We start from the raw sequence: 27,276 nt of genomic DNA, 5'->3' as shown, positions 1-27,276 counted from the left end.
CTTTTTGCCGATATCCGATATTGTCCAACTCTTTAATTACCGATACCGATATCAACCGATACTGATATATGCAGTCGTGGAATTAACACATTATTATGCCTAATTTGGACAACCAGGTATGGTGAAGATAAGGTACTTTAAAAAAAAATAATAATAAAATAAGATAAATACATTAAAAACATTTTCTTGAATAAAAAAGAAAGTACAACAATATAAAAACAGTTACATAGAAACTAGTAATTAATGAAAATGAGTAACATTAACTGTTAAAGGTTAGTACTATTAGTGGAGCAGCAGCACGCACAATCATGTGTGCTTACGGACTGTATCCCTTGCAGACTGTATTGATATATAATGTAGGAAGCAGAATATTGATAACAGAAAGAAATGGGGGAGGGAGGTTTTTTGGGTTGGTGCACTAATTGTAAGTGTATCTTGTGTTTTTTATGTGGATTTAATTTAAAAAAATAAAAAAAAATAAAAAACGATACAGATAATTAAAAAAACGATACCGATAATTTCCAATATTACATTTTAACGCATTTATCGGCCGATATTATCGGACATCTCTAGGTAAAATGTAATATCGGAAATTATCGGTATCGGTTTTTTATTATCAGTATCTGTGTTTTTTGTTGTTGTTTTTTTTAGTTTTTTTAAATTAAATCAACATAAAAAACACAAGATACACTTACAATTAGTGCACCAACCCAAAAAACCTCCCTCCCCCCATTTCTTTCTGTTATTAATATTATGGTTCCTACATTATATATCAATATATATCAATACAGTCTGCAAGGGATACAGTCCGTAAGCACACATGATTGTGCGTGCTGCTGCTCCACTAATAGTACTAACCTTTAACAGTTAATGTTACTCATTTTCATTCATTACTAGTTTCTATGTAACTGTTTTTATATTGTTGTACTTTCTTTTTTATTCAAGAAAATGTTTTTAATTTAGTTATCTTATTTTATTTCATTTTTTTTAAAGTACCTTATCTTCACCATACATGGTTGTCCAAATCAGGCATAATAATGTGTTAATTCCACGACTGCATATATCGGTTGATATCGGTATCGGTTGATATCGGTATCGGTAATAAAAGAGTTGGACAATATCGGATATCGGCAAAAAGCCATTATCGGACATCCCTAATTAGAACGTATTTCTTCCTGCACATAATAAATATTTATAAAGGGTTTGGATGTATTCATTTATTTAAAATGTTCATAAAATGTAATATTGCCTGACAAAAAGTGATATTTTGATACTGACACATCTTATCTCTGCATATTTTACAAACCCTGTTTCCATGTGAGTTGGGAAATTGTGTTAGATGCACACTACCGTTCAAAAGTTTGGGGGTCACCCAAACAATTTAGTGGAATAGCCTTCATTTCTAACAACAAGAATAGACTGTCGAGTTTCAGATGAAAGTTCTCTTTTTCTGGCCATTTTGAGCGTTTAATTGACCCCACAAATGTGATGCTCCAGAAACTCAATCTGCTCAAAGGAAGGTCAGTTTTGTAGCTTGGAGCTAAAGTGTTTTCAGATGTGTGAACATGATTGCACAAGGCTTTTCTAATCATCAATTAGCCTTCTGAGCCAATGAGCAAACACATTGTATCATTAGAACACTGGAGTGATAGTTGCTGGAAGTAGATATTGCACCAAAAAGCAGACATTTGCAGCTAGAATAGTCATTTACCACATTAGCAATGTATAGAGTGTATTTCTTTAAAGTTAAGACTAGCTTAAAGTTATCTTCATTGAAAATAAGGACATTTCAATGTGACCCCAAACTTTTGAACGCTAGTGTAAATATAAACAGAATACAATGATTTGCAAATCCTTTTCAAGCCATATTCAGTTGAATATGCTACAAAGACAACATATTTGATGTTCAAACTCATAACAATTTTTTGTTGTTGCAAATAATCATTAACTTTAGAATTTGATGGCAGCAACACGTGACAAAGAAGTTGGGAAAGGTGGCAATAAATACTGATAAAGTTCATCCAACACTTATTTGGAACATCCCACAGGTGTGCAGGCTAATTGGGAACAGGTGGGTGCCATGATTGGGTATAAAAGTAGATTCCATGAAATGCTCAGTCATTCACAAACAAGGATGGGGCGAGGGTCACCACTTTGTCAACAAATGCGCGAGCAAATTGTTGAACAGTTTAAGAACAACCTTTCTCAAGCAGCTATTGCAAGGAATTTACCATCTACGCTCCGTAATATCATCAAAGGGTTGAGAGAATGTGGAGAAATCACTGCACGTAAGCGGCTAAGCCCGTGACCTTCCATCCCTCAGGCTGTACTGCATCAACAAGCCACATCAGCGTGTAAAGGATATCACCACATGGAACACTTCAGAAACCCACTGTCAGTAACTACAGTTGGTCGCTACATCTGTAAGTGCAAGTTAAAACTCTCCCATGCGAGGCGAAAACCGTTTATCAACAACACCCGGAAACGCCGTCGGCTTCGCCGGGCCCGAGCTCATCTAAGATGGACTGATGCAAAGTGGAAAAGTGTTCTGTGGTCTGACGAGTCCACATTTCAAATTGTTTTTGGAAACTGTGGACGTCGTGTCCTCCGGACCAAAGAGGAAAAGCACCATCCGGATTGTTCTAGGCGCAAAGTGTAAAAGGCAGCATGTGTGATGGTATGGGGGTGTATTAGTGCCCAAGACATGGGTAACTTACACATCTGTGAAGGCACCATTAATGCAGAAAGGTACATACAGCTTTTGGAGCAACATATGTTGCCATCCAAGCAACGTTACCATGGACGCCCCTGCTTATTTCAGCGAGACAATGCCAAGCCACGTGTTACATCAACGTGGCTTCATAGTAAAAGAGTGCGGGTACTAGACTGGCCTGCCTGTAGTCCAGACATTGAAAATGTGTTTGGCATTATGAAGCCTAAAATAGCAGAAGGGAGACCCCCGGACTGTTGAACAACTTAAGCTGTACATCAAGCAAGAATGGGAAATAATTCCACTTCAAAAATGTGTCTCCTCAGTTCCCAAACCTTTACTGAGTGTTGTTAAAAGGAAAGGCCATGTAACACAGTGGTAAACATGCCCTTTCCCAAATACTTTGGCACGTGTTGCAGCCATGAAATTCTAAGTTAATTATTATTTGCAAAAAAAAATTAAGTTTATGAGTTTGAACATTTTTGTAGCATATTCAATTGAATATAAATCATTAAATTCCGTTTATATTTACATTTTACACAATTTCCCAACTCATATGGAAACGGTGTTTGTACTAGATTACCCTTATGAGTAGAGATGTTACCGATATTATCGGCCGATATATGCGTTAAAATGTAATATCGGAAATTATCGGTATCGTTTTTTTTATTATTGGTATCTGGTTTTTTGGGGTTTTTTTTTTTTTTTTTTAATTAAATCCACATAAAAAACACAAGATACACTTACAATTAGTGCACCAAGCCAAAAAACCTCCCTCCCCCATTTACACTCATTCACACAAAAGGGTTGTTTCTTTCTGTTATCGGTATCGTTTTTTTTATTATCGGTATCGTTTTTTTTTTTTTTTTTTTTTTTTTTTTTAAATTAAATCAACATAAAAAACACAAGATACACTTACAATTAGTGCACCAAGCCAAAAAACCTCCCTCCTCCATTTACACTCAGTCACACAAAAGGGTTGTTTCTTTCTGTTATTATCGGTATCGTTTTTTTTATTATCGGTATCTTTTTATTTTTTATTTTTATTAAATCCACATAAAAAACACAAGATACACTTACAATTAGTGCACCAAGCCAAAAAACCTCCCTCCCCCATTTACACTCATTCACACAAAAGGGTTGTTTCTTTCTGTTATTATCGGTATCGTTTTTTTTATTATCGGTATCGGGTTTTTTTGGGGTTTTTTTGTTGTTGTTTTTTTTAATTAAATCCACATAAAAAACACAAGATACACTTACAATTAGTGCACCAACCCAAAAAACCTCCCTCCCCCATTTACACTCATTCACACAAAAGGGTTGTTTCTTTCTGTTATTGGTATCGTTTTTTTTATTATCGGTATCGTTTTTGGTTTTTTTTGTTTTTTTTTAAATTAAATCCACATAAAAAACACAAGATACACTTACAATTAGTGCACCAACCCAAAAAACCTCCCTCCCCCATTTACACTCATTCACACAAAAGGGTTGTTTCTTTCTGTTATTAATATTCTGCTTCCTACATTATATATCAATATATATCAATACAGTCTGCAAGGGATACAGTCCGTAAGCACACATGATTGTGCGTGCTGCTGCTCCACTAATAGTACTAACCTTTAACCGTTAATTTGACTCATTTTCATTCATTACTAGTTTCTATGTAACTGTTTTTATATTGTTTTACTTTATTTTTTATTCAAGAAAATGTTTGTAATTTATTTATCTTATTTTACTAATTTTTAAAAAAAGTACCTTATCTTCACCATACCTGGTTGTCCAAATTAGGCATAATAATGTGTTAATTCCACGACTGTATATATCGGTTAATATCGGTATCGGTTGATATCGGTAATTAAAGAGTTGGACAATATCGGCAAAAAGCCATTATCGGACATCCCTACTTATGAGCATTACCTATATCAACATCAAGTACCTACTGTACTGTTTACTTGTTGAAATACCCTTCAAATCAATTTTTGACGGCAGCAAAGTGGTTGTTTGAGTAGATATTTGCTTTAAAAAGGGTATATCAACAAGTAAACAGTACAGTAGGTACTTGATGTTGATATATGTAATGCCCATAAGGGTATTCTAGTCAAATATGCCGAGAGGAGATGTGTCGGTGGTCCTCGTCAGCCAGAGAACTTTGATTTTGGGGCGGCAGCAGGAAATAGGTTGTGGACGATAATTAAGATGACAATGATTAGTGTGCACTGCAAAACAGGAGACGTTCCCACCTGCATTGAGATGACGGGTCACCGAGCTCCGCTTTGGCCATTCCAGGTTCCGTGTTCCTTAAGGGGGATTGCACCACCAGAGTAGAGCCCTCCAGCGTCATCCCCTGCAAAAGAAAAGTAGTTGCAGAACTTCATCCATGGGGTCGTGTGGGCATCAGTCCCGGACTTTCCTGTCCCCGGCCACGTCCTCTAGTTCAGTGTTTTTCAACCTTTTTTGAGCCAAGGCACATTTTGTTCATAAAATAAAATACGAAGGCACACCACCGGCAGAAAAATGAAACTCCACCAGGCCGTCATGCCTTATTTTGAGTTTGTTGTCGTTTCCTGTGTATAGTGCTTTAGTTTCTGTCTTGCGCTGTTAATTTGGTGACCCTTCCTGTTTTGTTGGTGTTCTCCTGTAGCGGCGTCACGCCTTCCTTTGAGTTCCAATGCCCGCACCTGCTTTGTTTTGGCAATCAAGACTACTTAAGTTGTGCGTACTCTATCCTCCTTTGTGGGGACACTGTTGATTGTCACGTCATGTCATGTACGGACGGACTTTGTGGACGCCGTCTCCGCTCCACACGCTGTAAGTTTTTGCTGTCGTCCAGCATTCTGTTTTTGTTTACTTTGTAGCCAGTTCAGTTTTGCATAGCCATCCCTATGCTTCAGTGTTGTTCATTTTTGGTTTAAGCATTACATAGCAAAAAAGGTTGAAAAACACTGCACGAGACCAGGGGTCGGCAACCCAAAATGTTGAAAGAGCCATATTGGAGCAAAAATACAAAAACAAATCTGCCTGGAGCCGGAAAAATTTAAAAGCCATATTACATACAGATAGTGTGTCATGATATATAAATTGAACTAAGATGACTTAAAAGAAGCTAAATGAGCTCAAATATAGCTACAAATGAGGCATGACGATGCAATATGTACATACAGCTAGCCTAAATAGCATGTTAGCATCGATTAGCTTGCAGTCATGCAGTGACCAAATATGTCTGATTAGCACGCCACACGAGTCAATAACATCAACAAAACTCACCTTTGTGCCTTCACGCACAACGTTAAAAGTTTGGTGGACAAAATGAGACAGAAATAGAAGTGGCGTAAAACACGTCCTAGAAAGTTATACATGGGAACAAACTAAGGTGAGTTCAAGGACCGCCAAAATGAGTAGGACAAAACGGCGCTCGCCAAATACTGGAATCAGTGAAGCATGTTTAATATAAACAAAGTGCTTTATAACAATTAGGGAGGTTTGTGTCATGTTTGTCCTCATACAGAAACCATATTGAAACAAAAAATATATTTTTTCCCCTCATCTTTTTCCATTTTTCATACATTTATGAAAAAGCTCCAGAGAGCCACTAGGGCGGCGCTAAAGAGCCGCGGGTTGCCGACCCCTGCACTAGACATTGGCACTCTATAATTATTGATTTGCAAAAAATATTTTTTGTCCCAATTAGGTGAAGTTGCGTAATTTCCCACGGCACACCAGACAATAGTGTGCCGCGGCACAGTGGTTGAAAAACACTGCTCTAGTTCTACAGGGGGGGGCGGGGGGGGGGGGGGGTACCGAGGCGTTCCCGGGCCAGCTGTGAGACATAGTCCCTCCAACGTGTCCTAGGTCTGCCCCGAGGTCTCCTCCCGGCTGGACATGCCCGAAACACCTCACCAGGGAGGCCGTCCAGGTGGCATCCTTAGTACAAAACTCCAAAAGCGGTGAAGTTGTCACGTTGTGTAAAAGGTAAATAAAAAGAGAATACAACAAATCCTTATCAACTATTATTCAATTGAATAGACTGCAAAGACAAGATATTTCATGTTTTTTGCAAATAATCATGAACTCGGAATGTAATGGCAGCAACACATTGCAAAAAAGGCATGTTCACCACTGTGTTACATGGCCTTTCCTTTTAACTACACTCAGTAAAGGTTTGGGAACTGAGGAGACACATTTTTGAAGTGGAATTATTCCCCATTCTTGCTTCTCATATTTTAGCCTTCACACATTTTCAATGGGAGACATGTCTGGACTACAGGCAGGCCAGTCTAGTACCGGCACTCTTTTACTACGAAGCCACGCTGTTGTAACACGTGGCTTGGCATTGTCTCGCTGAAATAAGCAGGGGCGTCCATGATAACGTTGCTTGGATGGCAACATATGTTGCTCCAAAAGCTGTATGTACCTTTCAGCATTAATGGCGCCTTCACAGATGTGTAAGTTACCCATGTCTTGGCCACTAATACACCCCCATACCATCACACATGCTGCCTTTTACACTTTGCGCCTAGAACAATCCGGATGGTTCTTTTCCTCTTTGGTCCGGAGGTCCACAGTTTCCAAAAACAATTTGAAATGTGGACTCGTCAGACCACAGAACACTTTTCCACTTTGCATGAGTCCATCTTAGATGAGCTCGGGCCCGGCGAAGCCGACGGCGTTTCCGGGTGTTGTTGATAAACGGTTTTCGCCTTGCATGGGAGAGTTTTAACTTGCACTTACAGATGTAGCGACCAACTGTAGTTACTGACAGTGGGTTTCTGAAGTGTTCCATGTGGTGATATCCTTTACACACTGATGTGGCTTGTTGATGCAGTACAGCCTGAGGGATGGAAGGTCACGGGCTTAGCCGCTTACGTGCAGTGATTTCTCCAGATTCTCTGAACCCTTTGATGATATTACGGAGCGTAGATGGTGAAATCCCTAAATTCCTTGCAATAGCTGGTTGAGAAAGGTTTTTCTTAAACTGTTCAACAATTTGCTCGCACATTTGTTGACAAAGTGGTGACCCTCGCCACCACAGGACACTTTTCCACTTTGCATCAGTCCATCTTAGACGAGCTCTGGTCCAGCGTTTCTGGGTGTTGTTGATAAATGGCTTTCACTTTGGATCGTAGAGTTTTAACTTGCACTTACAGGTGTAGCGACCAACTGTAGTGACTGACAGTGGTTTTATGAAGTGTTCCTGAGCCCATGTGGTGATATCCTTTACACACTGATGTCACTTTTTGATGCAGTACCGCCTGAGGGATCGAAGGTGCGTAATATCATGGCTTACGTGCAGTGATTTCTCCAGATTCTCTGAACCTTTTGATGGTATTACGGAGCGTAGATGGTGAAATCCCTAAATTCCTTGCAGAAGCTGGTTGAGAAATGTTGTCCTTAAACAATTTGCTCAGGCATTTGTTGACAAAGTGGTGACCCTCGCCCCCGTCCTCGTTTGTGAACGACTGAGCATTTCACGGAAGCTGCTTTTATACTGTTGCGTTGACCAGATGTTCCTCCAAGTGGGATGTAAAACGCTGGTCAGTCCCAAGTTCCTTAATGACATATCAACTGAACTCAAACGGTACCACCAAGCACAGAATAGGTATTTTGTAATTTTATTGTCAAAGCTTTGGCAATAATGAGACCAGCCTCGAACAACACATACAAATGCGCAGCCCAAGTTGATCTGGCCTTCCACAGCCAAAAGCAACTCTTTTCACCCAAAGAAAGCCCCCATTTCCCCTCCCCCCTCCTCCCAACACTGATAAGAAGAGAGACTTGGGGGTTGTGTTCACATTCCTGATGGTTTACGACCCTATCTAACCAGGCAATCTGAAGACAAAGAGAAACTAGTATACAGAGTAAAAGAAAGGGAAAAAATGAGCTGATTCAAACCTGATTATGAATAAAGAAATAGCTCTTAAACATATGCATTATCCACAATCCCCCTTCAGATCTTATCCAAAAGATCTCTCCTACGAGAGCAACACCTCTAAAGCACGCCCCACATTAAAGTAGGTGCTGTAGTTTTCGAGCAAGCTATCGATAAACAATCAAACCATAGTTACATGGGAGAGAGAAGGAGGGAGTCAACGTCAATGTCGTCATTGTCAGGGAAGGAAACTAACGGTCCCTGAAAGTCACCACTATGCTTGACCCCCTTCAGTGACATAGCAAGCCCAGAACCAGGGTGGGGTTGACCTTTGACAGCTCTAACAATGATGCGGGTGCATAGAGACCTAGCACAAGGGGCAATAAAGCATCCGCATGAGGTTATGACGGCCAAGAAAACTCCAATGGAGACCAGGGCCGACTTAATTAGGTCAGACCACCTGCCAAAGGTGTTATGAAGCCAATCTTTAAAGGGGTCAGAGACACCGGAAACTTCAGTAAGTTCTTAGGCTCTGAGGCCTTCTAAGGCGCTCTGGACCGAGCCAACGGGGGCAGCATTGTTAGGAAGGAAGGTACAGCATTGGTCACCAAACATTGCACACACACACCTTCTTCCTTGGCTAGGATGCGGTCAAGGGCTATGCGGTTCTGGATGGCCATGAGGGAGGTCGGGGCAAGTTGTTCAGCAAGTCCCTCAACGGCGTCACGAGTCAGGTTGGTCAGTCTCAACAGATTATAAAAAACATAGTTAATGCGTTCTACATTTTTAGTAGCAGTCACAGGGAAAATAGCACCAATGATAGGAAGGTTCTCGAAACCTGCACAGGATTCACACCACAATTTGTGTTGTGAGGGGACCCCTCTTGGTTGTCCAATTGCATCAAAGTAAACACCATCAGGGTTTCTCATCAGATCAAAGGAGCCCTTTACACTCCTCCGAGATAAAACATGGCGGCGTCGGCGAGAAGTTAGAGAGGCCGCTGAGACAGGAGTTACAAGGGGAGTTAATTTGGTACCCACTAGGGTGAGTGGGGTCACCAGTCTAACCATAGCACAAAGCCCTACGGATAACGTTGGGATTCTAATGTACAATCTGTGCTCCCCACAATACCAGAATAAGTCAGCTCGTGCCCAAGGGCCTATCCTTGAGCCATCTATCAGTGTGGTGCACCAGGAAGGGTTAATGTCACCCAATTTGTTGGGGGACGAAGAGGGTCCTTTGAATTGAAAACACGTGTAATTCAGCTTTTGGGCCACAAATGGAAGAAGTCGGGTGGCATTGTCAACAGAAGGGTACACACTAGCCAACAAATCGCACCCTGGTGGCGTGGGTTCAGAGAACAAGGAAATAAGACAGTTTGAGCCATTTATGTCAGTCAACTTAAAAGGGGCGGGGTAAGTGTGGGGAAAAGGACGTCCAGCGGAACAAGCAACACAGTCACCCAGGTTTTGGCATCCACCTGAGCCACAGGTTTACCTGTACCCGCTCCTAAGGTCAAAGTTACCAGGCCTTCGGTGGTACTTTAGGTGCTACAGAGGGTGTAGAGGTAGTTAACGCCCTCTCAAGGATATTAATTTTAATTATCCCTTTAGGGTCCGTACCAGCCTGTTCAACCCCCAAAACAACATAAAAGGGACTTGGCACAACTTACCAGAGTATGTTGTCTGCATCCGACACCAATGGTTCAGGGTTGAGTCGTAACAAATATAGAGGTTATTACCACGGTAATAGCTATTGTGTCCCCCGTAATTAATCACACTGCACAGGTCAAAAAATAAGTCTTGCTATCCCCTTTGACCCAGTCTATTTAATGTCCGCTGTTTGTTCTTAGACACTTGTCAGTCACTGTCGTCAGGAAGGAAGAACTGAGACACAAAGACAGTAGAACACGCCCAAGCACCAGTCCGTCAGGGAACACTACCGGGTGTGACATCCTGCTTTTCGTCTATCAAAATCAGAGTAATTCAGGTAATGAAACGGGGATAAACATCAAACTTTTCACTTAATATAACGACACAGATAGTTATGCTGAAAACAAGCAAGAGAAATTGGATAACTTCGAGTATAAAGGCTGGTCTCAAATAAGGATATACAATATTGAAGTTAAAAAGAGTAATATAGGTAGAAAATCTCTCTCAGCGTCGTCTTCTGGGCTGTAGGATTATGTGTGTGTAATTAAAGCCTCGCTCTTCTATTACACTAAAAATGAGTCGTTTTCTGCTCCCGTTCTTCTTCAGCTGCCTCAGGCTCAAAAGGCGCTGCTGGGGGTCGAGTGGGGCAGATGTAGTGGCGATGTCAGCAATGACATCCGCTGGTAATCTGTCAGGTTCTTCAGCAGGAGTGTAGAGGGAGAGGTGGTACCAGGTGTCCCCTTTTCCAGCTAGTCGAAGGGCGTGAGACGTCCGTTCCACGACCTTGAAGGGACCACCTGGGCTCCGTCCACTTGCGTTTGATGACCTTGATCTTGACCCTCTCAGCGGCCGGAAGGGAATCTGGAGTAGCGGGCTGTCATCCTCGTATCTGTACAGAAGAACTGGCACACAAATTCTGCATTTTTTGTGTAAAATACCATTTTGGTTTTACGCTGAGTCCTCCTTCCATGGCGGCTGCTGGTCCTGTGAATGGCTGACCTGTATGCAGCTCATAGGGTGAAAAAACTCAAAGGGCGGTAAAACAGTTTTATTCACGGACCTTCGAATGATCATTAACGCTAATTGCAACATGTCAATCCAATTAAATTTGGTCTGTGCACAGATTTTAGCCAATTAGTTTTTAATGTTCTGGTCCATCCTTTCAACCTTACCTTGGGACTCAGGATGGTACCCCAAACCTGTGTTCTAGTCCGAAAGCCTTTTCGACCAAGGCTAAGTGAGGTTTTTTTTTTTTTTTTAAATGGTTGCCGTTGTCTGACCTAATCTTTTTGGGGAAACCATGTCGGGGTACTAGGTCATTCACAAGTCATTTAATTACTGATGTTGCATCCTCTTTTGAGGCTGTTGTTGCTTCCGGCCAATCACTGTGATTGTCAACACAAGTCAGTACGTACCTTTTCCCTTGTACCGTATTGATCATATCAGTGAAATCAAAGACTATACATGATTCACCCTGACCTCCTCCATATTCTAAATTTGATCTACTAAACTACTATCGATGTGTAAAATCGTTATTTTCAAATTAAAATTAGTTGCAACTTCTTACCCACGGTAAAAACGTTAAAACTATGGAAAGTGTCAGAGTCGGATGATTGTCGATTTTGTTCCAAGGAGTCTGTATCCACCCTCACTCACCCCCTTCTGTTTCTGAAAAAAGGACTGTGTTAGTCATACTATCACTTTCAGAAACATCTAAGAAAAAGGTCAGCTAATAGTCAAGTAGCGGAGGACAGGTCATGTTTGAGGTCAATGATTGTCTCTTTAGCCTCTATGGTCCACTGGGGGGTGTTGTTAGGGTAGGGGACCCCTTAGCAATATCACAATTAACTCAAACTCAACTAAACCCTAGCTTTTATGTAACTTATTCAATATGGTGAAAGTAACAAATATGCTTATATTTATATTGTCACCAATACTAGAAAAATACTACCCTTGTGGCGAATGCTTTAGCAATAGTATTTTGAAATTTTACCACACCTGGTGGCCCCAATAATTCATTAAGTCAAGCTCATGTTGTAGAAAGTTGAATGATGCAGACACGTTTGTTACTGAATACTTTCTATCAGACTTCTGTCTTGACAACTATGTGTATGTAATGAGCAACTATAATTATTTGATATGCTTAAATGTGTAATGTGTCGTTTTAGCTCAGCTGTTGTGTAGCTGCTAGCTCCTCGTAGCCTACAGGTGTCTAAAGTGCAGCCCATAGTTATGTGTTTTACACAACTATGTGCTAAACCTAAACAATTGAAAATGTGGTATTTGGGTGTCGGTGTAATGTTTGGCAGCTACGCCGTGTCTTATCATTGGACCTAAGTTCTTTGGTTTTGTAGGCGAGACAGAGAGCAAGTGAACAATGTGGGACACAATTGTGTCCATCTTATACCATGCTAGTTGTTTCAAAGATAGGTCAACATGAGCAACCACACCTTGAGTTCCAACATATATAAATATACAAAGGAGTCAAAAGTCTCCTGGTATGAGTGTCTAATTGGTGATCATAACATATGGCGAGTCGGGTGGCAGAACACACGGAAGCATCTCAGCCAGTCAGGGTTTTCACTGTTAGAGCAGTTGGATGTCAGCCATTCCTGTTGTTTCAGGCTGTGGTAGGAGCCTTGGTAGTGGTGTCGCAGCTTGGTGGTTAAGCCGTCAGGTAACACCAGGAATGTTCCTTCTGTGCGATTTGAATGTCAGGGTACAGTCTGTAAAGGAGGTCCAGCAATCTGAACCGGAAGTGGTTTGGTGACAGGTAACCTTGTGACCCCAGCGAAGCCTTTGACCTTTAAAGAGGAAGCACACAGTTTCTTTGGTACCTCTGCATTCAGAATCGAATGGGTGGCGCCAGTGTCAATCACGAACTGATAACATTGTCGTTGACACTCATGTCCAGCAGGGGGCCAGTCTGTATCTCCTGCTGGGGCTCCTGCGGTGGGCGTCCTTTGCCACGCTTTTGTGTTCGTTTGTTGGCACTACGGAACCTTTCCTGTTCGGAAATGTTCGGACAGTCACGACTCCAGTGACCAGGCTGGTCACAGCCGAAACAGTTTCCACCCCGGACTTGCTTTGAAGCACCGTGTTGTCCACCACCCGATTCCAACCGTCTGGTCCCACGTCTGTTGAGGATTCTTTCCTCCACCTGTTGGAACTCAAAAGCAAGGTCACCCACTGCTGAATATACCCTAGCTGATCTTTGACCTTTTGGTTCTTTTAACCTTTTATTTTCAGCGATCTGTAAAATTAAGGAGTTGCTTCCTTGCTGCTCTGTCATTAGCCTTATCATCCTCATCTTGAGGAAAGAGACTGCGCATAGCAGTAGCTATGTTTGTAACGTATGGTGTTATCGGTGAGGTCGAAGATTCAGCCATTAATCCTACTTGTTGTTCTGTATTTTTGCCATCTTGTGTGGAAACACAACGATACAAAATGCTTCTAAAGTCTCCTATTGATTTCTTCCCATTTCACTCAAACAACTAAACAAACAAACAAATAAACAAACTTGCAGCTAACCACAATCAACAGCATACCATTTACGAATACCTTCATTTGTCACTTTCTCATCTTTTCTTCACTTTCGTTTTCCTTTACAAACAACATCCTGTATCCATCTCTTCCTTACACTTCACACAATGTTTCTATTTTCTGTTCTTCTAGAAACCATTCACATAACGTAAGGTTATAAACATCCTTTTCCCATATTTTCTCAAACCATCCTCTTCTCCCTCAATCTTCCTTCACCTGCTCTCTTTTTCTCTCTCTCTCCTTCTCACTGGAGTAGGGGGCGGTGGCCTAGTCAAAGTCTGGGCGGGTCGTTTGAATTGTCTTGCGCATGCGCGGCAGGCAAAACACCAATCAGTCTAGTCTGTCCTATTTGTCTCATTAATCATCGGTTCTTTTGCTGCATTTCGTTTTTCCACGTAATCCCCGTTTACTTTTATCATACGCTAAACTCTTAAATTCTCGAGCACCAACCCTGCTCTTTTTTTCTCTTGACCATTTTCACCAGCGCGCGCACACACACACATGCACGTGTAAGCACTCACGCACACACAAGCAAGTGCCTACAGCCCTACGCACACACACCCACGCACACGTAAGCACTCTCTCTGCGTTTCACTTTACCATAAAACTTCCAGTTACTTTTTTATTTTATTTTTTATTTTACCAGACGTTTGAGTTCACAACTTTTCGAGTATTGTAAACTCCCTCTTAACCCTTTCAAGGAACGTTCTCTTTTCTTTTTTTTTTTTTTTCTTTTTAAACTTTACCTGCTAATTCCATTGTCGACAACAGTGCATTCAATGGATTATTAAACAGTAATGATTCATCACATTTTCCCCAGCCGTCATCACATTCTTTTCTGTCACACTCAGTGGCCATTGTGTCTATTTTTTTCAGAAGGGCCTCGAACCCCTGAAGGCCTTTAACCCACAAACCATACGGCGGCCTTTAACCCCGTAATTTTTCGTACAATACGCAGCTAGAGCCTCTAACTCTAACCCGTGCAATTTATCGTGCAATATGCAGGCCTCTAACCTCCATATCATACGAGGGCCTTTAACCCGTTACTCTTTTAGGCGGCGACCAACTACCCAGGGTGAGCCACACCCAACTATTAGTTCACTCGTCAATGAAACTGCCCGTCACGGTAATCGAGACACAATGGCGTGAGTTGACCACCTATTTACAATTTTAATGCAATGGCAGGCTCGGCAAAAATGCAATCAATCTATCAAAATCACCATTCTGTGTCTGGGGTACAAAGCAGTGTTTAACTTACAGACTTCTGGGCAGACTCCTAATGCAGATTTTATCTAAAAAGAAAGGTTCTGCTTACCTTGAATTATGTTTTGGCCATGTGAGTCTGTCCAGAAGATTGCAAGAGAAGGTCCAATTGTCAGCGTGTCATCTCGGACGAAGCCCCCAAATTGTTGCGTTGACCAGATGTTCCTCCAAGTGGGATGTAAAACGCTGGTCAGTCCCAAGTTCCTTAATGACATATCAACTGAACTCAAACGGTACCACCAAGCACAGAATAGGTATTTTGTAATTTTATTGTCAAAGCTTTGGCAATAATGAGACCAGCCTCGAACAACACATACAAATGCGCAGCCCAAGTTGATCTGGCCTTCCACAGCCAAAAGCAACTCTTTTCACCCAAAGAAAGCCCCCATTTCCCCTCCCCCCTCCTCCCAACACTGATAAGAAGAGAGACTTGGGGGTTGTGTTCACATTCCTGATGGTTTACGACCCTATCTAACCAGGCAATCTGAAGACAAAGAGAAACTATTATACAGAGTAAAAGAAAGGGAAAAAATGAGCTGATTCAAACCTGATTATGAATAAAGAAATAGCTCTTAAACATATGCATTATCCACAATACCCAATCATGGCACACACCTGTTCCCAATTAGCCTGCACACCTGTGGGATGTTCCAAATAAGTGATGAGCATTCCTCAACTTTCTCACTCTTTTTTGAAACATGTTGCAGGCATCAAATTCCAAATGAGCTAACGTTTGCAAAAAAATACAAATTTCCATTTGGAACGTTAAGTATCTTGTCTTCTAGAAGTTGAAAAGGGTTTGGAAATCATTGCATTCTGTTCTTATTTACCATTTACACAACGTGACAACTTCACTGGTTTTGGGGTATGTAGATCTCAGCGGCTCTACTCTGAGTCTCTCCTGGAAGACCGAGCTCTTCACTCCCTCTCTGAGGGTGATCCCACACATCCTGTGGAGGAAACTCATTTCTGCCGCTCGTATTCGCGACCTTATCCTTTCGGTCATTACCCAAAGTTCATGACCATAGGTGAGGGTAGGAACGTAGACCGACCTGTAAATCGAGAGCTTCGCCTTCTGGCTCAGCTCCTTCTTCACCACAACAGAGCGGCCGCACCGATCCGTCTGTCAATCTCCCGCACATTCTTCCCTCACTCGTGAGCAAGACCGCGAGATACTTGAGGCAGAACTTCACTCCCGACCCGAGGGGTATGTGCAGAACGTTCACTTTTTAACTGGATCGGTTCGCAGCCGAGTGTGAAGCGACTGGGATGGGAATCAGCACCTCCAAGTCCGAGTCCATGGTTCTCGACAGAAAAGGGTGGAGTGCCATCTCCGGGTTGCGGAGGAGACCCTGCCCCAGGAGGAGTTCAAGTACCTGGGAGTCTTGTTCACGAGTGAGGGAAGAGTGGATGGTGAGATCGACAGGCGGATCGGTGCGGCGTCTTCAGTAATGCGGACGCTGTATTGATCCGTTGTGGAAGGCAAAGCTCTCAATTTACCGGTCGATCTACGTTCCCATCCTCACCTATGGTCATGAGCTTTGGGTTATGACCGAAAGAACAAGATCACGGGTACAAGCGGCCCAAATGAGTTTCCTCCGTCGGGTGGCGGGTCTCTCCCTTAGAGATAGGGTGAGAGGCTCTGTCATCCGGGAGGAACTCGGAGTAAAGCCTCTGCTCCTCCACATCGAGAGGAGCCAGATGAGGTGGTTCGGGCATCTGGTCAGGATGCCACCCGAACGCCTCCCTAGGGAGGTGTTTAGGGCACGTCCGACCGGTAGGAGGCCACGGGGAAGACCCAGGACACATTGGGAAGACTATGTCTCCCGGCTGGCCTGGGAATGCCTCTGGATCCCCCGGGAGGAGCTGGACCAAGTGGCTGGGACCCGACCTCGGATAAGCGGAAGAAGATGGATGGCTGGACGGACGGTCAGTGAAGTACAGTTGATTTACTGTCGTCGTGCGGACACATACGTGAATACGCCGTATAGCTTCCACGCAGTCCTCTTCTCGGGCGTAGTATATGAAGGCACTTTGTTGATCCAGCAGCATCTTCACCTTGTACACTTTCCCCACTCTAAGAAAGAACAAATAAACCTCCGTGACAAGGTCTTCTTTCATGGGGGTTCAGAAATCTGTCATGTCTAATCCACATTCATCCATGGATACCTGCTGAAGAGCTCATAGAGCCTCTGGTAGGTGACGGTAGGTGCCAGATAACGCACCCAAACCTGGAAAACATCCCTTTTCAAACAAAAGATTTTCAAACATTTTAGTGGGGGGGGTGGAACAACAAATGAGAGAGGCTGTCGGTTCGACTTACGATTTTTGCGATTTCTTCGACAAAGGCTGAGTTTTGAATTGACTTTGGGCCAAACTCCCTGATTCTTTGGCGCGCTGCGTTCGAGGCTTGCTGGCTTGTCGGACCATCCACTCTTCTTCCTCCTCATCTCCCCCTGTTGCCTCAGAAGCCCCTGTCACAGAGCAGAAGACACAAAGACGTCAACATTTAGCAACGAAAGTCCCGAACGGTTTTTGGATGTTCAATTTTACCTGCTGGACAAGGCGGACTGTCGCAGCTAAAAAGGGCGCTGATGGCGGCCTCTAAGGTGTTGTGGCTTTGCAAGGCCTCGGCGCTCTCCTCCTGGGTGAAGCCCATTTCCTGCAATCAGGCAGAGGCACACACTCTTTGTATTTATTTGTGATAATGTGCCCCCCCTATCCTTCGTGGAGGGGAGGTGGGGGGGGGGGGCACAGGTTCGGTGGCCACGGATGAAGTGCTGGCTGTCCAAAGTTGGGACCCGGGGTGGACCACTTGTCTGTGCATCGGTTGGGGACGTCTCTGCGCTGCTGACCTGTCTCTGCTCAGGATGGTCTCCTGCTGGCCCCACTATGGACTGGACTCACTATTTTGTTAGATCCACTATGGACTGGACTCTATCACTATTATATTTAGAGCCACTATGGACTGGACTCTCACACTATTATGTTAGATCCACTATGGACTGGACTCTCACACTATTATGTTAGATCCACTATGGACTGGACACTCACACTATTTTGTTAGATCCACTATGGACTGGACTCTCTCACTATTATGTTAGAGCCACTATGGACTGCACTCTCACTATTATGTTAGATCCACTATGGACTGGACTCTCACTATTATGTTAGATCCACTATGGACTGGACTCTCACTATTATGTTAGATCCACTATGGACTGGACTCACACTATTTTGTTGGATCCACTATGGACTGGACTCTATCACTATTATATTTAGAGCCACTATGGACTGGACTCTCACACTATTATGTTAGATCCACTATGGACTGGACTCTCACACTATTATGTTAGATCCACTATGGACTGGACTCTCACACTATTATGTTAGATCCACTATGGACTGGACACTCACACTATTATGTTAGATCCACTATGGACTGGACTCTCTCACTATTATGTTAGAGCCACTATGGACTGCACTCTCACTATTATGTTAGATCCACTATGGACTGGACTCTCACTATTATGTTAGATCCACTATGGACTGGACTCTCACTATTATGTTAGATCCACTATGGACTGGACTCACACTATTTTGTTGGATCCACTATGGACTGGACTCTCTCACTATTATGTTAGAGCCACTATGGACTGGACTCTCACTATTATGTTAGATCCACTATGGACTGGACTCTCACACTATTATGTTAGATCCACTATGGACTGGACTCTTACACTATTATGTTAGATTCACTATGGACTGGACTCACTATTTTGTTAGATCCACTATGGACTGGACTCTCACTATTATGTTAGATCCACTATGGACTGGACTCACTATTTTGTTAGATCCACTATGGACTGGACTATCACTATTATATTTAGAGCCACTATGGACTGGACTCTCACTATTATGTTAGATCCACTATGGACTGGACTCTCACTATTATGTTAGATCCACTATGGACTGGACTCTCACACTATTATGTTAGATCCACTATGGACTGAACTCTCACACTATTATGTTAGATCCACTATGGACTGGACTCTCACACTATTATGTTAGATCCACTATGGACTGGACTCTCACACTATTATGTTAGATCCACTATGGACTGGACTCTCACTATTGACTGATTGATTGACATTCCTTTTAATATTGCAATGCAAAATGTGTAGTTGCTAGTCATGCATACTACAGGAGTAGCTATCCCCAGAGCTATCAATCCATCCATCTTCTTCCGCTTATCCCAAGTGGGGTCGCGGGGGGCAGCAGCCTAAGCAGAGAAGCCCAGACTTCCCTCTCTCAAGCTACTTCGTCCAGCTCTTCCCGGGGGGTCCCGAGGCGTTCCCAGGCCAGCTGGGAGACATAGTCTCTCCGTAGCCTCCTACCAGACGGACATGTCCTAAACACCTCCCCAGGGAGGCGTTTGGGGGCATTCTGACCCGATGCCCAAACCACCTCATCCGGCTCCTCTCCATGTAGAGGAGCAGAGTCTTTACTCTGAGCTTCTCCCGGATGACAGAGCTTGTCACCCTATCTCTAAGAGAGAGAACCGAAACTCTTTTCGGCCGCTTGTACCTGAGATCTTGTCCTTTCGGTCACAACCCAAAGTAGATCGACCGGTAAATTGAGAGCTTTGCCTTCCGGCTCAGCCCCTACACTACAAGCTACACGGCAAAAGTAGCTTGCTATATCAACACTACATATCAAATTAACACTTATTCGCTCCACGGACCTCAATTTGAAAGATACACTACGAAGAGAAGATTTACAGATATTACTGCTCTAGCAGTGATTACCCATTTTAATTTCAAGCATGGAGTGCCGTCTCCGGGTTGGGGAAGAGATCTTGCCCCAAGTGGAGGAGTTCAAGTACCTCGGAGTCTTGTTCACGAGTGAGGGAAGAGTGGATGGTGAGATCGACAGGCGGATCGGTGCGGCGTCTTCAGTAATGCGGACGCTGTATCGATCGGTTGTGGTGAAGAAGGAGCTGAGCCGGAAGGCAAAGCTCTCAATTTACCAGTCGAACTACGTTCCCATCCTCACCTATGGTCATGAGCTTTGGGTTATGACCGAAAGGACAAGATCACGGGTACAAGCGGCCCAAATGAGCTTCCTCCGCCGGGTGGCGGGTCTCTCCCTTAGAGATAGGGTGAGAAGCTCTGTCATCCGGGAGGAGCTCAAAGTAAAGCCTCTGCTCCTCCACATGGAGAGGAGCCAGATGAAGTGGTTCGGGCATGTGATCAGGATGCCACCCGAACGCCTCCCTAGGCATGCCCAACCGGTAGGAGGCCACGGGGAAGACCCAGGACACGTTGGGAAGACTATGTCTCCCGGCTGGCCTGGGAACGCCTCGGGATCCCCCGGGAGAAGCCGGACGAAATGGCTGGGGAGAGGAAAGTCTGGGCTTCCTGCTTAGGCTGCTGCCCTTGCGACCCGACCTCGGATAAGCATGGAATTTCAAGGACCCCTAGTTCGACATGCGTTAAGCTACAGACCCCCACTTAATCCATTGGCCCTCGTGTATAATGTCAATGTTAATGTAACTGGGAGTGTACAAATGGGACCAATAAGGGTCCATTACTATTAACTATCTGTCATTTAGCTGGGGACACCCTGCAACTACCTCTGGGGGTCCCCACACCCCACTCTATGTACCGCCCGACACTGGTTGTAAGCCAACACTGTCAATGATGAGGACAGAAGAGGTTGTCGTACCATAAGTTGCAACATCTGCGTCTGGTTCAGCGCCTCTTTGGCCTCGCGCCTCGACCCGTCCAGCTGCAACACCTCCTTGTAGACTTTGGAGGCATCGTTATACCTCTGCAGAAGCATATTAAAAGTATGCATTTAAAACACCAACCCTCTAACAGTTGTTTGTTGTGAGGTACTCTCACAAGTCCACCATTGTCGTGCAAACAAAGAGCCAATATCCATGTCCAGTTCAGTCGCGGGCATACCTTTAGTCCACAGAGAGCCTTGGCTTTACGAAAGAGACCTTTGACCCACATTGGTTCAATAAGGAGGGCGATTTCTGCGTCATTCAGGGCCTTGTCATACTGCTGCGTCTTCTCGTAGCAGAAGGAGCGATTACCAAACAACCTGCCGGACAGAAATGGTGATGCTCTTTGTCCAATTGTATCTCTTAAAAAAAGGCTAACATTTGACAAACTAGTGACAAAAGGTTTAAAGATAATATTGCTAAACCAGGGGTGCCCATTACGTCGATGGCGAGCTAGCAGTCGATGGTGTAGGGTGTGTCAGTCGATGGTGGAGGGTGTGACAGTCGATGGTGGAGGGTGTGTCAGTCGATGGTGGAGGGTGTGTCAGTCGATGGTGTAGAGTGTATCAGTCGATGGCGGAGGGTGTGTCAGTCGATGGCGGAGGGTGTGTCAGTCGATGGCGGAGGGTGTCAGTCGATGGCGTAGGTTGTGTCAGTCGATGGCGGAGGGTGTGTCGGTCGATGGCGGAGGGTGTGTCGGTCGATGGCGGAGGGTGTGTCTGTGGATGGCGGAGGGTGTGTCGGTCGATGGCGGAGGGTGTGTCGGTCGATGGCGGAGGGTGTGTCGGTGGATGGCGGAGGGTGTGTCGGTGGATGGCGGAGGGTGTGTCGGTCGATGGCGCAGGGTGTGTCGGTGGATGGCGGAGGGTGTGTCGGTGGATGGCGGAGGGTGTGTCGGTGGATGGCGGAGGGTGTGTCGGTGGATGGCGGAGGGTGTGTCGGTGGATGGCGGAGGGTGTGTCGGTGGATGGTGTAGGTTGTGTCGGTCGATGGCGGAGGGTGTGTCGGTGGATGGCGGAGGGTGTGTCGGTGGATGGCGGAGGGTGTGTCGGTGGATGGCGGAGGGTATGTCAGTCGATGGTGTAGGTTGTGTCGGTCGATGGCGGAGGGTGTGTCGGTCGATGGCGGAGGGTGTGTCGGTCGATGGCGGAGGGTGTGTCGGTCGATGGCGGAGGGTGTGTCTGACGATGTTTGATTTGACGAGAATCTGCACCCAGTAGTCCAGACGGACATCGGCCGGTACTAATAAAAGTACCGAATTCGGTAGACAACCGTAGGTAGGATAGACTTTTATCCTACTTAAAAAGAGACCTATGAGACAAATATCTGAACAGTCAAGTTTTCCACTTACTTCCACTCCTTTGGGTTGAGCTTGATGGCCTCGGTGTAGCATCTGATGGCCTTGTCGTGTCGGCCGGCAGTCGCCCAACAGTTGCCAAACTCTGCGAGGAGAAGCACTGTCAGAATAATTGTATCCAAGTTATCACAAAACTGTGTCACAATGAGTTCAGTTCACCCTGCGAGAGAACTAAAGCTGTCTTTGATCCTACCAAGCAGAAGGCTTGTAAAACTACACTTGACCCGAGATCTACAAAGCGGAGAGAAAGCAAGACCTGCCCAAGCTCCAGGCACCTCTTCTTTGAACTGTTTTTGCAACCTTTTCTTTGAACTGTTTTGTAACAAAGGCGATGGCTGTTTACGACCCCCCTCCCTTAGAAACAGCTGTCGCCATGTAATCCGGGAGAGTCCAAATAAAAGAGGAGGCGTACAATCTTTCGTCAGAGCGTGTTGGGAGACTGTACAAGAGTACAGCCCAGACGTTTCTCCTCAATTGAGCAAAATGGAATTCTGTCTCTGTTTAATTCCTTGCTTCTTGTCTTGTTTAATAGATGCCATCAGTGTTTGAACCGGACAAGCACTCTTCTTTCACTGCTGTCACTCACACGCACACGCACATGATCACTGACCTGCCAGCTTGGCACTTTTCTGCATGTATTCCTCTACCATCGGATCTGTTGCTTTCTGGTCCGATGCAGGCTTGTGAGAACCCTTCGAGGGGGGGAAAGAGGACAATTTCTATCGGCACGATCCGTAATACTCGCACCAGCTATGTTTAGTGGCAAATGGGACCGAATTGCTGGCATCGTACAGCTCCTGTCGTTGAAGGAAAAGAACAATACAAAATAGTTCCAACCTCGCTGTCACTTCCACATTCATGGTCCTTCTTCGGAGCGTCGGGTGTGTTTGTTGACTTTTCCGTGACATCACCAGCGATATCTGGATGGAGGCCCTGGTGAGGAGAGGACACGAGGAGGTCTAAACCAACAACGTGCAGTAGAGCCAACAAGAATACAAAAACCCACAAAAACCTTTTCCTGCGCGTTGTTATCCTTCTCGGCCTCGGGTGGAGCTTGCGCACCAATTTGATGGACAGCCTCCTGGGGTTCGTCTCCCTCCGCCTCCTGAAGTAGTCACAAAATGGTAAAACATCCTTTTTTCCGCTGCCATTGAAAAATGGTTATCTTAACCAGGGGTGGCCATACTTTTTCTCCTGTTTATACATTGGCGGCAAACTCCGTAGCCTGCTAGCTTGTGTGCGCTAGCTTTCTGAGACTCTTATTTTGTTAGCGCAGGCAGAATGAAGCAGGGCTTTTATTGTGAAGACAGGAACTGTGTTAAAGTTTTGACGGCAGGTACGACGCGAGAGTCTGTTGAAATAAAAAGTGTTCCTCGCCTTCCTGTCGGTCATTTTTTTCTTAATAATGATCTGGCAGCAGCCAGCGTCATCTCACAAGACCCTCGTGTGCCGTGAATGTCAATCAAGTCACGTCTTGGTGAAGATTGATGATCGCTAATATTTAGGTCTATTTTTTTAATGCCTGGCTGTCGACCGACTGACACACCCTCCGCCATCGACTGACACACCCTACACCATCGACTGACACCCTCCACCATCGACTGACACACCCTCCATCATCGACTGACACCCTCCCCATCGACTGACACACCCTACACCATCGACTGACACCCTCCACCATCGACTGACACACCTTCCATCATCGACTGACACCCTCCCCATCGACTGACACACCCTACACCATCGACTGACACCCTCCACCATCGACTGACACACCCTCCATCATCGACTGACACCCTCCCCATCGACTGACACACCCTACACCATCGACTGACACCCTCCACCATCGACTGACACACCCTCCATCATCGACTGACACACCCTACACCATCGACTGACACCCTCCACCATCGACTGACACCCTCCACCATCATTGACTGACACCCTCCCCATCGACTGACACACCCTCCGCCATCGACTGACACACACTCCGCCATCGACTGACACACCCTCCATCATCGACTGACACACACTCCGCCATCGACTGACACACCCTACACCATCGACTGACACCCTCCACCATCGACTGACACACCCTCCATCATTGACTGACACCTTCCCCATCGACTGACACACCCTCCGCCATTGACTGACACACACTCCGCCATCGACTGACACACCCTCCATCATCGACTGACACACACTCCGCCATCGACTGACACACCCTACACCATCGACTGACACCCTCCACCATCGACTGACACACCCTCCATCATTGACTGACACCCTCCATCATTGACTGACACCCTCCCCATCGACTGACACACCCTCCGCCATCGACTGACACACCCTCCGCCATCGACTGACACACCCTACACCATCGACTGACACACCCTCCGGCATCGACTGACACACCCTCCGCCATCGACTGACACCCCCTGCGCCATCGACTGACACACCCTCCGCCATCGACTGACACACCCTCCATCATCGACTGACACATCCTACACCATCGACTGACACACCCTCCCCATCGACTGACACACCCTCCGCCATCGACTGACACACCCTCCACCATCGACTGACACATCCTACACCATCGACTGACACACCCTCCATCATCGACTGACACACCCTCCATCATCGACTGACACACCCTCCATCATCGACTGACACATCCTACACCATCGACTGACACACCCTCCCCATCGACTGACACACCCTCCATCATTGACTGACACATCCTACACCATCGACTGACACACCCTCCCCATCGACTGACACACCCTCCATCATTGACTGACACATCCTACACGATCGACTGACACACCCTCCACCATCCACTGACACACCCTACGCCATCGACTGACACACCCTCCGCCATCGACTGACACACCCTCCATCATTGACTGACACATCCTACACCATCGTCTGACACACCCTCCGCCATCGACTGACACACCCTCCCCATCGACTGACACCCCCTCCGCCATCGACTGACACACCCTCCACCATCGACTGACACATCCTACACCATCGACTGACACACCCTCCACCATCGACTGACACATCCTACACCATCGACTGACACACCCTCCGCCATCGACTGACACACCCTCCGCCATCGACTGACACACCCTCCGCCATCGACTGACACACCCTCCACCATCGACTGACACCCCCTCCCCATCGACTGACACCCCCTCCGCCATCGACTGACACACCCTCCGCCATCCACTGACACACCCTCCATCATCGACTGACACACCCTCCCCATCGACTGACACACCCTCCACCATCAACTGACACACCCTCCACCATCAACTGACACACCCTCCACCATCGACTGACACACCCTCCACCGTCGACTGACACACCCTACACCATCGACCGGTAGCTCGCGATCGACGTAATGGGCATCTCTGCTTTGGCACACCCTCCGCGTTTGACTGCTAGCTCACCATCGACGTAAAGGGCACCAGTGCCTCCATGGAAATGCCCCCCCTCTACCTCAAAGAACTACTCACCCCCAAATCCTCCACACGACACCTCCGCTCCGGACAGGCTAACCTCCTCCAACCTCCCGAGGACAAAGCTACGAACAATGGGAGACCGGGCTTTCTGCTCCGCCGCTCCCAGTCTGTGGAACGCTCTCCCTGACCACCTGAGGGCACCACAGACTGTGGATGCTTTTAAAAAATCCTTTTTTTTTTAGATATATGCATACTAGTTTTAGCTATTTGGTTGTTCTAGTTTTTATTTTTAATAAATAAAATCTATTATTATTATTATTATTATTATCACCCCTGGCCTAAACCAACATTGTGCAGTAGAGCCAACAAGACTACAAAATCCACAAAAACCTTTTCCTGCGATTGGTTTTCTTCTTCATGTTCGTCGCTACCCTCGTCGTTGGAGTTCACTTTGTTGTCGGGGGGAGCTTGCACACCAATTTGATGGACAGCCTCCTGGGGTTTGTCTACCTCCACCTCCTGGGGTTCGTCTCCCTCCGCCTCCTGGGGTTCGTCTCCCTCCGCCTCCTGAAGTAGTCCCAAAATGGTAAAACATCCTCTTTTCTGCTGCCGTCAAGAAATGATTATTTCGACTTACGTCTGGAATGTTCCTGCTCTCCTTTTCTAAGCGCTTCTTCTCATTTCTGCGCTGCTGGCACAAAGAGGACGGTTGGCAGAATATTGTTCAAAGATGATGTCATGGTTTAAAAAGAAATAAAAATACTGACCAGTTTCTTTCGCTTGTTCCTCGCGCTTTTATACTCACGTTGTTGCTGCTCTATGAGCGCTTGTTTTGTGTGTTTCTCTGCTTCCTGAAAGGAAAGTATGCAGAATACAGTAGAACAATGTGGTCATACAGTGTGCAGAATACAGTAGAACAATGTGGTCATACAGTATGCAGAGTACAGTAGAACAATGTGGTCATACAGTATGCAGAATACAGTAGAACAATGTGGTCATACAGTGTGCAGAATACAGTAGAACAATGTGGTCATACAGTATGCAGAATACAGTAGAACAATGTGGTCATACAGTGTGCAGAATACAGTAGAACAATGTGGTCATACAGTGTGCAGAATACAGTAGAACAATGTGGTCATACAGTGTGCAGAGTACAGTAGAACAATGTGGTCATACAGTGTGCAGAATACAGTAGAACAATGTGGTCATACAGTGTGCAGAATACAGTAGAACAATGTGGTCATACAGTATGCAGAATACAGTAGAACAATGTGGTCATACAGTGTGCAGAGTACAGTAGAACAATGTGGTCGTACAGTGTGCAGAATACAGTAGAACAATGTGGTCATACAGTATGCAGAATACAGTAGAACAATGTGGTCATACAGTATGCAGAATACAGTAGAACAATGTGGTCATACGGTGTGCAGAATACAGTAGAACAATGTGGTCATACAGTATGCTGAATACAGTAGAACAATGTGGTCGTACAGTATGCTGAATACAGTAGAACAATGTGGTCATACAGTATGCGCACATTAGGCGCACTGTCGATTTTTCAGAAAATGAAAGGATTTTAATAATAATAATAATATATTTTATTTCTAAAAAGCACTTTACA

At 45.2% G+C, this 27,276-nt stretch overlaps 2 protein-coding genes across 4 annotated transcripts in view; one reads left to right on the top strand and one right to left on the bottom strand.

Moving 5' to 3' along the window:
* The window catches only part of alms1 (ALMS1 centrosome and basal body associated protein), a 237,185-nt gene that overhangs the window by 135,088 nt on the left and 74,821 nt on the right, over positions 1 to 27,276 (top strand). The window lies entirely within an intron of this gene.
* Positions 1 to 27,276, bottom strand: part of LOC133640971 (uncharacterized) — a 57,537-nt gene that overhangs the window by 1,160 nt on the left and 29,101 nt on the right. The window contains exons 5-18 of the mRNA XM_062034717.1: positions 26,423 to 26,506; positions 26,293 to 26,343; positions 26,046 to 26,222; positions 23,195 to 23,287; positions 23,020 to 23,115; positions 22,793 to 22,874; positions 22,177 to 22,267; positions 21,004 to 21,145; positions 20,762 to 20,866; positions 17,588 to 17,696; positions 17,358 to 17,508; positions 17,204 to 17,278; positions 17,009 to 17,111; positions 4,951 to 5,054 (exon numbers count right to left, since the gene is read on the bottom strand). Coding sequence (XP_061890701.1) covers positions 4,951 to 5,054; positions 17,009 to 17,111; positions 17,204 to 17,278; positions 17,358 to 17,508; positions 17,588 to 17,696; positions 20,762 to 20,866; positions 21,004 to 21,145; positions 22,177 to 22,267; positions 22,793 to 22,874; positions 23,020 to 23,115; positions 23,195 to 23,287; positions 26,046 to 26,222; positions 26,293 to 26,343; positions 26,423 to 26,506 — 1,463 coding nt within the window. The remainder of the gene's footprint in view (positions 1 to 4,950; positions 5,055 to 17,008; positions 17,112 to 17,203; positions 17,279 to 17,357; positions 17,509 to 17,587; positions 17,697 to 20,761; positions 20,867 to 21,003; positions 21,146 to 22,176; positions 22,268 to 22,792; positions 22,875 to 23,019; positions 23,116 to 23,194; positions 23,288 to 26,045; positions 26,223 to 26,292; positions 26,344 to 26,422; positions 26,507 to 27,276) is intronic.

Source organism: Entelurus aequoreus, linkage group LG23, assembly GCF_033978785.1.
Source record: "Entelurus aequoreus isolate RoL-2023_Sb linkage group LG23, RoL_Eaeq_v1.1, whole genome shotgun sequence".
NCBI lineage: Eukaryota > Metazoa > Chordata > Actinopteri > Syngnathiformes > Syngnathidae > Entelurus > Entelurus aequoreus.
This window is presented reverse-complemented; position numbering and strand designations above follow the sequence as displayed.